This window comes from Thunnus albacares, chromosome 1 (assembly GCF_914725855.1).
Source record: "Thunnus albacares chromosome 1, fThuAlb1.1, whole genome shotgun sequence".
NCBI lineage: Eukaryota > Metazoa > Chordata > Actinopteri > Scombriformes > Scombridae > Thunnus > Thunnus albacares.
This window is the reverse complement of record NC_058106.1, coordinates 20,826,923-20,840,620: the sequence shown is the minus strand read 5'-3', so window position 1 is coordinate 20,840,620 and position 13,698 is coordinate 20,826,923. Positions and strand designations below refer to the sequence as shown.

Sequence of the window (13,698 nt, the reverse complement as noted above, 5' to 3'; positions counted from 1 at the left end):
TCATGTTTTATACTCTCATGTTTTCTATACTTGTAGCTATAAGGACATGTTACTGTATTTCTCAACAGCCCATGAAGCATCAATAGCTGGTGTGTAAACAGTTAATGAATGACTGCTAACGTAGTTTAACAGAGCCACAATCATATTTAATGATATATAATAATAATAATAATATATGAATATATATTAACTGAACATGTGTATAAATAATTCACTGGCAGGTTTAAAACTTTATAAATGTCTTCAAAACTCACAAAGACCTGCTGAGCTTTAACATTCATTCTTGGAAAACTCAAGGTCCACTCACTAGATTTCTTTCCTGGCATTCATCAACAAATAGTGTTTGTTCAGTTGTATTCATATAACATATGACAAAATATGTTTACTTCATTAACTTTTTATACAGCAGGTAGGAATGTGTCACAGGGTGAGTTATAGTTAAAAATGTCTTTATTGTTTATATACTACTTTTAAAAAGTGTTGATCGGATGTCACAGTTCTGTAACAGCTGGAGGTCAAAAGAGTCAATATAACATTTAAGAATGATTTGTGTTAGAAACATGGTTAATTTGTTTACAATGGCAGTTTGTCAGTGGTGGAAAGTAACTAAGTTCATTTACTCAACTACTGTACTTAAGTACAATTACTATTTTTGTATTTTACTTTAATACTACAATTTTACACTACACTTCTACCTCACTTAAGTTAAAATACATTTTTAAATAATGTCACTTTTACTCCACTACATTTGATAGCTATAGTTGGTTACTTTGAAAATGAAGCTTTGACTACATGATACATATAGTTGGCTTATAGAATATGATAGTTACAGGTTAAACTACCCAACAGTCTTTAAATAATGCTGCTTACAGAGTAATGCATCAATAATATTGATCCACACAGGTGTCTGAGTGAACAAGAGGCACCAACTCACAATTTTCTCTGTTCAATTCCAGCTGTGGACTTTTTGTTGCGAGTCTTGCTCTTGCCACACATTTCCTGTCTGTTTTATATAAACTCATAATATATATGAGTAATTTTGGTTTTGACATGTAAGTATATTGTGACAATACTTTTTAACTTCTAAAGTAAATTTATTAATGCTGGACTATCACTACCAATAGTGTTTTACACTGACTGTATTGCCATTTGTACATATGTAAAATATCTATATATATTACTTCCACCAATCCAAGTGGAAACAGTAGTACAAGTACTACAGTACAATTTTGAGGTACTTTATATTTCTATTCAACTACATTTCAAATATTGCCGTTTTTACTCTACTACATTTATTTGACAGCTAAAGTTACTTTTTCAGAATTTTAGGATAAGATTATAACACAATGTGCTGTTATGTTAAACCAGCTGTCCCAAACCTATTTGGTTTGTTACTCTTGATACTTCAAGAACATTTTGCTGATGATATTTCTGTACTTTGTTTGTAGGACATTTACTTGTATTGGGGGTATTTTTACATTGTGGTATTAGTACTTTTACTTCAGGATCTGAAAATTTTTCCCACTACTGCTTTTACGTAACTTTCTCTAAACACCACTTAAGACAAAAAACAAACAAACAAAAAAAAACTAAAATACGAAAGTAAATGCAACTTAAGAAACACAGCACACAAGTTGGATAATAGTTTATATTTATATTTGTATATATATATTATATTGTGTTTACTTAACAAACATGATAAATGCAATGTCTCCAAGTTAGCTGTAACAATAAAAATACAATATCTTTGTGTCCTTAAAGTACATAGAATTAAAACAGCAAAACAAAAAAACAAAAACCGCCCTAAGTAGTTCACAGAGTGGTACAAATATACAGTACAAATCTATTTTATTCAAAAAGGGTACAAATGAAAATGCAACAAAATAGAAATATTAATGCTTTGTTAAATTCAGGTAGGTGTAGGGTATTCTAAGGGAGCACTTTGGGTCGACAACTCTAAGGCTTCTGATAAAGATCAATACATATTGGTACGGCCATACGATATTAAAACTCGCTATACAAAGTTCATACAACCTGGATTATACTTGAGGATTGAATGTTACATTTACATCATTGCATATATTTTGCAGATTTAGGCATTTAAAAAAAAAGATACTGTTTTTTGTTTTGTTTTTAAGATAGTTACACGTCACATAAAAAGCAGTGTCACCTTGTGCCAAAAAAGTACAATGTCAAATCTGAAAATACACAGACTTCTTTAAAACTTTAAACCGTTCTGTATTTCTCCTGATTTAATTCGACATCAGCAATACCAAAAACAGTCTTAAATTCACCTTTGCAGTTCAATACTGGATCAAACAATAGGAAGTAGATCACACAGGGAGAAAAAAAAAAAAATCTGCACTGCCAACGTCACAAAACAAATAAACCGTCACATTACCACCAATGGAAAGCTATCAGATTTACGCAGCCTGTCTGTCTCCATACACTCAAACCCACCTTCTGTTGGCCAGAGACTGTGGGTACAAAGCACAATACACCAAACACAATCCATTTATTCTATGGATGAAAAAAAAAGTATGCATCCTGTGCAACAACAATAAAAATAACAACAGATGCGTGTGTCTGTCTGCGTGTGTGTGTGTGTGTGTGTGTGTGTGTGTGTAAGAGTTGATGGATTGCCTTCTGTTGCTGATGCTCTTGGCATTGTCTTGTAAGAAGTGCTTCCATTTACTTCACGTCCACACATGGGAAAAAACAGGAATTAAATGTTAAGTAAAGAGTGCATTGAGAACTGTAACGGAATAGATTGTGAGAAAAACAAAAACTAAACACACACACACACACAATTAAAGTTGCACATTTCATGGTTGAACCGTTTGGGGCCAAAAGGGAATTCATTGTCACCCTTTGGGACATCTAAATATTCATTTCAGCTTGTAAGCATGACAAGAGTGTCAAGGCTGGACATTTGTGATTTGCTCTTGCACAGCCTGAAAAGGGAACACCAAGTCTACCAGAAGCATTATTCCATTATGTCAACACACATTGTACAAAGCAGAATTTAAGGCATTATCGACAAGCATTATCAAAGCTATCTGTACAAAAAAAACCAAAAACATCTATCTACAGAAACACACAACTTGTGATTTCTCCATGATTTTGTGTGCTTTACATTTTTGAAACTCTTCAGTTTACCAACAGTTTTAAACACTGTAAAGAAGGGCATTTAGTGCAATTACAGCAACAGACTATCAAGTGATGTGAGTAAAATCCGTCGGACATCTTGGTACGAGTGGAGCTCTCCTGCTTGAAGGCTCGTGGTAGCACAGGATGGCCTTTGTTGCGAGAATTAACTGGAGGTAAAGTCACAGGTGGCACTGCCTGCACTGTTCAAAACCCGCCAAATGCATGTTGACCTAAAACACAGCGTTTGAGTGGCAATTGTGCCAAAAACAATGCTGGATTAACACACGGAAAGTGAGCGACACTCATTTTGAGTGGTACGGCTCCAGCTGTGTGGCATCGTAAGAAGACAATAAGAGTTTACTGTGACTTACGGGTGGGAAGATGGGAACCACTGAGCAAAAAAAAAAAAAAAAAGTAGCAAAGCAAAATACTGGTTTGTATCACTAGAAGAATAAAGCATAAATCCAATAACCAGACATCAGCGTAAAAAGACTGCATCAGCCAACCTGCCCTGCTGCTTCAGACAGGTATACTTAAGACAATGACATTTACAATACTGAGTTTACTGCATAGAAAACGCCAAGACTATGTGAAATGTTTTCAGGTATTATGTATATTGCTTACAGCATGAAAAAACACAACGTGGTGAGTGTGTGATGTGTGTTCTGAAATGGTAGTAAAACTATTTTCTGAATGGCAATCTCATAATGACAGTACCAGTGGATGAGTCTACTAGGCCCTGTTCAGTCCTCGGGTCAATCCTGTGGGATATTTCTCTCATGCCCCTCAACCTGAGGACAGAGCATAAGGTTATGTACTCGAAGGACCACAAGGAGGCGGGGGCTTTACTCGAGGGTGGGGGGCAGGGAAGCGGGTGTGTATGAAATAAATCTAATACCTTTGCTTCTGTGTAGCACTGGAAGTGGGACCCTTGCTGGTCAGAAGACATCATTTCTAACAGTGTCTGGGGGGCTAATAGAGAAGCTAGCTCAAAAGTCTACAAGTACTGACACCGGCACATTAGTCGGACACAAAACTGACAACAATGTAACTAACAAATCCTTAGATTTGTGCCTGAGCACGTACATGAAAGGAGATATGAAAAAAAAAAGTATGAACTATTCTAAAGGTGATCAAATGTTTTGTCAGAGGTGAGGAAACACAAACTGGTACTGTGTGAGTCACGCTTTTCAATGGGAATGTCTGTGCGTGGTATGCAGTCTGATTAGAAACCTCTGAATGATTTCATGTGTGATCTAATTGCACTTATTTTCAATTTCACCCTTTTGAAAAAATTTTTTTTTTTTCAGTGACGAGGATAAAAAAAAATTCTGTCACCACGAGGAAACTGCAGCATTCATCTTGGCTAATTTGTAAACAGAGTTAAAAATGCAAGTCAGTTTTTTTTTCGATCTCACCACAAAACACCAACAACAACACTTTAAACATATTCCCTTCATAAAAAAAAAAAAAAAAAAAACATCTACTGTACTGTGATTCCTATTACAAGGTCAGTGTGAAATCAATGAGTGACATTTGTGCAACACAAGACAATCATAAGATGCGTTGGATAAAGTATGTCCTAGCACGACAGCGAAGGACCGTACTGTACTGGAATACGTCAAAACAAAAAGACAATACAGAAGATAATGTTCACAACTATGTTCACAACTTAATTAGAGTCAAGCCTCTCTTAAAGATGCACTTGAGTAAATCCATACAAGATAAAATATCATCAGTGAGATGGAGAATCAAACAAGAGAAGCTGTTTAATCTACAATGGTTTTTGAGAAATTTATCAAAAGGCGTGCTTTGCTTGTGTAGAACTACTGAAGAATCGAAGAAAATGAACACCAAAATAGTGCATCACCTTTAAAAGTCGGGGTTAAAAGAGATCTCACACCTCAAATGTAGAGATTAAAAGAGAGATTCCTTATGGAGAGCAGTACAGCCGCGAGCTGTGAAAACAACTATTGCTTTAATTTGGTAACTGAGCAAACAGTAACTCAAGTTGCGGACAGAAAGAACACCTAGTGGATGACTCACTCGCACACAGGCTTTCTTTCAAACGAGAAGGCCCTTCCACCCCGCTGTCCAGGGTTTACGCTAAAGTGTCCTGCAGTCAGTGATGTGACAGGATGTTCATTCCCACAGGTAGCTTTGGTGATGACCAGCCAGTGCCTCCTCCTTTAATTACACCATTTCAAAATTGCATTAAAAGTCACCGGTCTGGTCTGGAAAGCTTTGAGGTATAGTGAGGAGGAGGAGGGAGGGTGTCGCTCAGGATGGGAAATGATTCTCTAAATGAAGTTTGAATAATGTTCAACACTAACTGATGGATATTCTCACTGATGATACTGGAATGCAAGATATCTCTAACATTCATAGAGAACAAAGCGTGATTCCAATTTGTGGCGTTTATGCAAAGACACACACGTGTTAGTTACGTCGGCCCAAACCGGAGGGCGTGATGGTGTGTAATGATGAATTCAAACTATTTTTGGAGTGAAAGTCGATTGCTGAATAGAGAGACTGATTGATTTATCACTATTTTCGATTGTAAGACAAGTGGGACATGCCACGCTTGGCCTGAGAGAGGATCCAACTCTTTGCAGACCAGCCTCCTGAAAAGCAAGGAAGGGAGAGAATATCTCTGCTGACAGCAGAGGTTTTAGACTCCTGCCGTAGAGGCATAATGTAACATACACTGACAGTTAGCGTCAACGCTGCCAACATCACCGCAGGAGCCACTGGTGTCAGCAAACTCACTCTTTTTTGGGTAAATGCTTTAGAAGGAAACAGGATCTTAGGAATGGAGGAGATAAAAGATCATTGGCTGTAATCTTTTCAATACTCAAACCCTGCAGAGTTGGTAGCTTCACCGCGCTACAAACACATTCTTTCGTAGTCCGTGTTGGTCAAAAAGGAAGCAAGAGTATTCTAAATGAGATGGTGACCTCCAAGCGTGGGTATGAGGAAGTGGTGACAAAGGAGGGAGGGAGGAAGAGAAATGCAGTGTGTAAGGACTAGGGTAGGCATTTCATCAGCTACATACTTTCTACTCAGCTTCTCGTGTCCCTGTCAGACCTCTGCTGGCTGGGATACCACAGGCTCTTATCCTTTGGCTGAGTGAAACGGAACCAGAACTTCTCACCAGATACGACAAAGATCTTGTATTTTTTTTGTTAGGTGTGCAAAATCTCAAACATTCTGAGGCTACATTCACACTCTTTTTTTCCTCTTTCTCTCCTTGTCAGACTCATTTTTACTCGTGGCAGTCTCTTCTATAGTTGCTACCAAATGTGATGCTACTTCCCTGCATTAGAGCGCCCCTCAATGGACAGTTTGACCTCCTGGGGAATGAATGAGGGCCTTGTGTGGCCGGAGGTGCTTATCTGAGGGCGTTGCCCTTCGTCTCCCTTCATACTGTATCTTTGGAGGCCAGGTGAGGACCAACGCCTCTGAGAAGCACCTAGTGCAGCCTGCATTGCTCCCATCCCTGCTCCTGTAAAAGCAGAGCCCTCTGTGTGCAAGTGATAACTGCTCTGACTCCTGGGATGCTCTGCTGAGGTCCTACTTGGCCTGATGAGCGGCTCAGTGTGCCCAACAACCCCCAAGTGTGTGGCTTCCTCCTTATCGACCATATCTTTATCCCCCTCCCTCTGTCTTTCTCTGTGAATGCGGTCTATCCTGAAATGAGACTGTGGCCGTGACTGCTGAGGGGCAGGTGGCCCCATGAGCTGGTGACCAGGTCCTGATGTAGCGTTGGTTTTGCTCAAAGTCCTGGACAGGTTCTGCTGTTGCTGCTGTGAATGATGGTGCTGCGGTTGTTTCTGCTGCTGTGGCTGAAGCTGCTGCTGCAGGGTGATGGATACACACACGTCTCCTACTTGCAGATGATGGCAGGCCAAGCCGTACAGCTGGGCCGTGCGCTCCGGGCTGCAGGATGACCAGCCCTGGCCGAACACAAAAAAGGGGTGCTCCGGGGGCACATCTATGGTCACTTTGCTCTGCTGCTCCCCAACAGTAAAGTGAAGTGACACAAGACCTGGTCTCTGCTGGCTGGCACGGATGTCCACCACCATGCTGGAGTCAATTTTGAGCCCCCCACTCACCTCAGCGCTCCGCACAAAGTCCTGAGTCTGCAGGTCCTCCACACGCTTCAGTTCCCCAGTAGCCAACTGAATAATGGCGCCCTTCATGAAGTGCGACGGGTTGCAGGGAGCCGAGGCAGGAATGAGGCTTGAAGCTAAGGCCTGAGTCACATCTGCTGTAGGCTGAACAGGCGGCTGCTGGGGGAGCTGCTGCTGCTGCTGCTGTTGAGCTGTGGCCGGCTCGCCCACAGCCCGTTCAGAGAGGCACACTCTGGCTGAAGGATCAGAGGCTTTAAAGCTGGGGTTAGGGGAGGCCATGGTGGTAGAGGCATGGCTGGCTGAGGCATCATTAGCCTGTCCTGGGTAGTGTTGCTGTGGTGGTTGAGGCTGATGCTGTGGATGATACTCCAGGGGAATAAGGACTGGTTGCCCATTAGCTAGCATGACAGCATGGCCTGGCTGCCCTGTTTGCTGCTGGAGACCCGTCACTCTGGGGTCACTGTAACTCACAGGTTGGGCTGCGTACGCAGTGCGGCCAGAAATTACTCCTGTGCTCTCTCCATGGACATCTCTGGCTCTCTGAGCACCCTGAGAGAGGTTCAAGGGAGCAAAGGAGACCTCCTTCCTCCCTCCACTGCTGCCTTGGCCAGGGAAGGCCAAACGACCAACCACCTGCTGCACCTGCAAGTTGATTAAACAAATAAACTGTTAGTCAGACCTTGTTTAATATTACTGAAACACCCAATTCAAAATTGGGTTGCAACACGCTTTCCAACAAGACATTCAAATGTACTCCCACAGGAGCCTGAGTCACAGTATGCAAGTATGTAATATCTGCAGGGCTCAGTAAATAAATACATTTTAATCATATCACCACTCAAGCTCACTCCAACACACAATTTCTAAAGATACTCTACATGCCTTACAATTTAATATAAGCATTTTATATGTTTATATAATCATTTTATATGAATATTTATACAATTTTGGAAAGGGGGTAAACTTTTAGAGCCTTGCCTGATTTAAATTTTTAAAAAAAAAAATCACAACATCCAAAATCAAATCAAGCAGCAGTCATTATTAAACATTATTGCCACCATTGCTCTGCCTTTTTTGTAGGTGTAAAAATACCAGTTATTCCTATTTTCCTTATTTTAAAACATTTTCCTAAGCTAACGATGTAGTGTGCAGCTTTTTGCCACATTTCCTTACTTTATAACGTCCTTACTATGAAAACTAAATTGAAATTCAAATGGCACAAATTACTTCGAGTGATTAGTGGTCAGTGATGCCAGCCAACCAACAGTGCCTGAACTAATCTAATTTTTAAGGAATCGTCTACTTCTTTCCCTGAACAGCAGCACAAATTAAGCAAACTGTGGGCTTCACTGGGCACCACAAATCTCCATGAAACCACAGCTTTGGTACAAAGTGGCAATTGTGAAGCTGTGAGTGATTGCCCAATTAACACAGCACACAATAAAGGAAGGAAGTAGAGTCTAAATTAAAACATGCATTGTCTTAGAGACACCGCAATGAGAAGGTGTACAATTAAGACAGACATACTGATGATATAAAATAAATATCTAGGCTATATAAATTTCTATAAATTTGACTGAATATAAAAATACCACAGTAAAATCAGGATCAGTGCTGTACATTTGCATGCAGTAATAATGTAAAGCCAGGAACTCTGATTACACCTTTCACATCCTGAAAAAAATGATGTGAGAAGTATATTTTCTGTTATTAAGTTGCAGTGTTTCTGTCTCTTGGAATATTTTATTCCTTCAACAACATGAGCCTGTTTCCAGAAATGTTGCTTTCAGTTCATTCTGTTGCTTGCCATACTGAATGATCTATCAGAGGTCTTTTCATGCACATATGTACAATTTTAGAAACCTGATCACTGATCACTTCTGACCAAGTGATCAAGTTTCTTCATCTTAAATCAAGGTGTGATAACCAGGTTATTCCTAATCCCTTCACATGAAAATGGTCTTGTATTTACATGAACATTTCTATTACAAGTTTCAGATAACAGGAAAACATTAGTCACATGAGGAGGCCAACAATGTGTCTTACTTCCAGGTCGCTGTCTGGAGTGCTGCGTTGGCCAGGTGAGCTCCTCTCTTCCAACCTGCGGCTCTGCAGGCTTCTGTCCTGGTTGTGCTCCTGTGCTGCAGAGCTGGGTGCTACCTGCTGTAGCCGTGCGTTTCTGGAAGTGTAGGCCGATTCTGGCACAACCTCCCTGGACCCCTGCTCTTTATCCCCTCCATTCATCTCTGGTTCATTCTCCTGCTGGGCACTATGTGGGTCTCTGGTGGCAGTGGCAGCCCTGGCGCCCTGAGGATGGTAGAAGACTGGCATCCCTCGAGAGCTGAGCTCTGTTGCAGGTAGAACTCCTACAGTACCAAGGTGCTGCTGGGCAGCTTGCTCTGAAGGCAACATCAGCGGGACACCGCTAGATGCTGCAACTTTGGCAAAGGTATGAGCAGCTACCTGGGCCGGGGGAGGTGGGGAAACAACACCTTCCTGTATGACAGATGGATAGGGAACGAGGTGGGACACAGCATGGGGCTGCGGGATTGTGCCTGAGGGAGAGATTAATGAGCCCGGGACAAACCCTGGGGGCAGAGCGTAGGGTACTGCTGCATAAGGAGAGCTAACAAACTGGAGAGAGGAATGAGGGATCTGGGCATAACCAAGAGGAGGGTAAGGGAGACCCGGATGCTGCAAGAGAGGAGAGTGTACAGTGTAGGCTGGAGAGATGTGGCTTAACACTGGGTGAAGACTGGTAGGTGAGTAGGTAACAGATGGAAGAGCTACTTTATAAAGCATACTGTACTGGTCAACTGGCACTGCTGGTATGCCATCAGAACTATCCACTCCATAATGAAGCCCTGGCTGAGCTCGCAGCCACTCTCCAGATCCAGGGGTCCCTCCCTGAGAGTCACTGTTAGCCACAGAGTTCTGGATGGAAACCACTTCATCTTCTCCAATACCACTACCAGCACCACTGCCACCTCCACTGCCGCCACCACCACCACCACCACCTCCTCCTCCTCCTACTCCTGCTCCTGCTCCTCCTGAAGCCCCACCTCCCCCTGTCCCTCCAGTTCCACTACTGTTACTAACTGGGAGATCCCTCTTCTTAGGAGGTAGGCACTCCTGGTTGCGCTCCTGAGCTGGTTTCATTGCGATCCTCTGACCAAGTGAGTAGCTTTACTGCACTGCACAGGAACTGAAACTTGCAAGCCAGTCCGCCCGCACAGGAAACAGTTCTGAAATCACCTGGCTGACTTCATCTGCCAATTCACCTGAAAACAGAAAGGATTCTTAAGTACAACTCAAATCTTTTTCAGGGTTACATACAGCTGCATCACATAAGGGCTAAACTGATGAAAGAATGTCTAACAGAGTAAAAACGACAAAATAATCAAATCTTCATTTTCAGGCTTGTTAGAAAATTATTTATGGTCCTTGACAGATTGTGTAAGTCTATGCTGAACCACAGATGGAAAGCTGCTGCCACACTGATCTGTCACTGTACAGACAGAAATGGGCAGAGAATGCTGTTGCCGGTCAGCCAATAAACTTTGCAGGTAAGGCTGTAGCACTGCTGCTACCTAAAGACTGGCCAAACACCAACTTCATCTTCAATCGGAGTTATCAGATGGGTGATTTTCTCATTCTCTTCAATAACTGAACCTGTTTGAACTTTGAACGAATGTACTTTCTGTCACTTCAGCTTTTTGCCAGTTTATGGCTGTTTGTCTTTTGAATGATGGCCCACATGGTCATGTTGAGTGTCTTAAAAATTCATTATCTCAGCTGTCTATAAAAACTGTGAAATAGAAAGCACTTCATATAGTAGTACATATTTATTTACAATATTGACTTACTGTATTGAATATATGATTTATTTAGCCATTTTGGATTGTTGTTGTTCTCTTGTTATACAGAGTAGTAAATGTATAACAAAAAGTTATGCACCACACCAAATACTACAGAATCGCTTGTACAGTGATACCATTGTAATCAAGGGAGACATTTTGTTTAATAGTTATCAAATGAGTCACCCATCACACCTCCCCGACACACCTCAACTGCTAAACATCCCAGTTTTATGTCCCCTTAAGTGGCCTTAAAGTTGTAAAAATGATCTTATTCCACACTGTCCGACAGTATAACATATATTCAAAAATCAGCTGGTTCCAACTCTTCATTGAAGCTATTTGATGTTTATGCTGAGTGAAACATTAAAACCAAAGATCAGATTTTTTTATGGTGATACCATCTCATCAGATAGAAGTATTCTAAATAACTTTATCATTTTACACGCATTTCCCCAAAACTTAGCCCTGCATATCTTTGGCATCTCATCTAGAATTTAAAATAATGCTCGAGTTTGAACAAAGTTTTGCTGCATAGAATCTCATTAGTTTAAATGACTGGTCTAGAAACAGGTCAGTGGGGTCAAAGAAGTTACAACAGCAGGCACTTCTCCAACACTGTCCATAAACCCACAATGTTTAACTAATCAAAATTCACAATCACACCAATTGCATACATCCTTTTTCACATGCATTCACAACATTTTACACATAACAAATACATAACATGACTAAATGGCCCCTTTTTTAAAGTGAGGAACCCACATACATCCACAAATAGAGCACCTTATAATGAGCAGGCAAAATATTTTTTAGCACATCTCCACTATTACTTTTTGGTTTTATACATCAACTTTATTCTAATATAAATCAGAGATAACACTCTACAATCCAGCTATCACTTCACATCTAAAAGACAGAAAGTTGAGATTGTGGTGTATAAGCCCAGCTAGATCACCATAGTGAATCGTGAGCTGTTTTAGGAAGCAGGTTAACTCATTTATCCTGGATTCAATCTCAAAGATCTCCTTTTTTATTTATACACCAGACCCTGGTCCAAACTCGAGAGGCTTCCTGGTTTCTCTCAGCGCAGTTATCCGTACACTCAAAAAGCCTGCTTCTCCTAACAAACGCCTCCTCTACACTAACAAAGCAACTCCTGTCTTATAATATAGTTACAACCGAGAAATCTCCGCCAGCCAACGTTACTCTTCACTTCAGTTACTGTTTACCGTTAGCTAGTGGGTGACTTGGCTAAAGTTAGCTACTTAGAATCACTATTTTCCCGCAAAACATAAATAAATGACAGCATGACACTTCGTATACTAATAATAAATGTAGATGACAGGTTAAAATGGTAGGTAATGCTATGTAAGGCCCGTTAGTTGTATATATTTGTAGCTATAACGTATCACTGGACATCTCCCAAAGCTTCAGACTAGTTAGCTACTTTGCTAACGCTGCTAGCTGGATGGACTCACTCACATCTACCATGGCAACGCGTGAAATGTCTGCAACGGATGCCTCTGCGGTGTCTCGATCTGTAGACGTACCTCCAAATGTCATCGCGAAGAGGCTTTGCTTTATAAAAATAAATAAAAAGTTGATATGCTGGGGGACAAGTGGAGAAATCAAGGCTCAGGAGTCGAGCCCATTCCGAAGGCCAGCAGAGGCGCTCAACAATGACGTCACCGAGTTTATTCAATTTCCTGTGTTTTTTTCATTGTGTTGATTTTTGCTCTGCACAGTCTATAACTGTGCCTCGTTTATTTTGGCATGTTACTACATTGAAAGACTGCGGCAAGAGGTTTATTCATGGTACATTTAATGGCTGATTTTGCTCCATTGTATAAACATGTTCTGTTTGGGTTTTTAAGTAACAACAGAAAGAAAATTAGAGCCACACTGAGAGAAAAATATTTGTCTTTTAGATTACAGGAATAAAGTCATAATATTTCAAGAAAAAAGTCGTTATATCAGATGTAACCGTTGAGCTTCGAGACATTTCTTCTTTTACAAAAGAGGCCATTTCTTCCAAGTCCGTGTGGTTCTTTCTTCGGTATAGACACAGTCGTTTGCACAATCATTTCAAAGTCCTGATACTAATAATAATCTGGTGCTGATGTGTCAAGAGATTACGTATTTGGTCATTTGTGCAATCTAGTCTAAAGTGTAACTTTTCTCCACATTCCTCATTTTAATGCAGACTGCGCCTATGAAATAGGCTGTTATATTTTCTCGTTATAACAGTTTATTCTCATAAAATGACGACTTTTGTTGTAAAATTACTACTTTATTCTCGTTATATTACAACTTTAATATTACAACTTTTTTTTAATGTAATAAAATACTTTATTCTCAGTGTGTCCCTAATACTCTGTCATAAGAAACAAGCCTACATCATCAGCCTCGTTATTATTTTAGCTAAGTTTCATATTTGTGTAACAAAAAGCCTCTTTTCAGTTTTTCATAAAGAATACGAGATGTTCTTACAGCTACTTACAGCTACAGCTACAATAATAAGAAGGCTGTAAACACTGTTAATGAGTGATTTTTTT

General features: G+C 40.5%; 1 protein-coding gene across 1 annotated transcript; it reads right to left on the bottom strand.

Moving 5' to 3' along the window:
• Positions 1–2,217: 2,217 nt before the first annotated feature.
• On the bottom strand, positions 2,218–12,809 carry atxn1l (ataxin 1-like). The gene is made up of 4 exons (XM_044349019.1): positions 12,626–12,809; positions 10,286–10,564; positions 9,330–10,237; positions 2,218–7,925 (listed from the first exon to the last, which is right to left on the bottom strand). The coding sequence occupies exons 2-4, from the start codon at positions 10,440–10,442 to the stop codon at positions 6,459–6,461; spliced, it is 2,532 nt and encodes an 843-aa protein (XP_044204954.1). The 5' UTR covers positions 10,443–10,564; positions 12,626–12,809; the 3' UTR covers positions 2,218–6,458.
• Between the last annotated feature and the right edge of the window lie 889 nt (positions 12,810–13,698).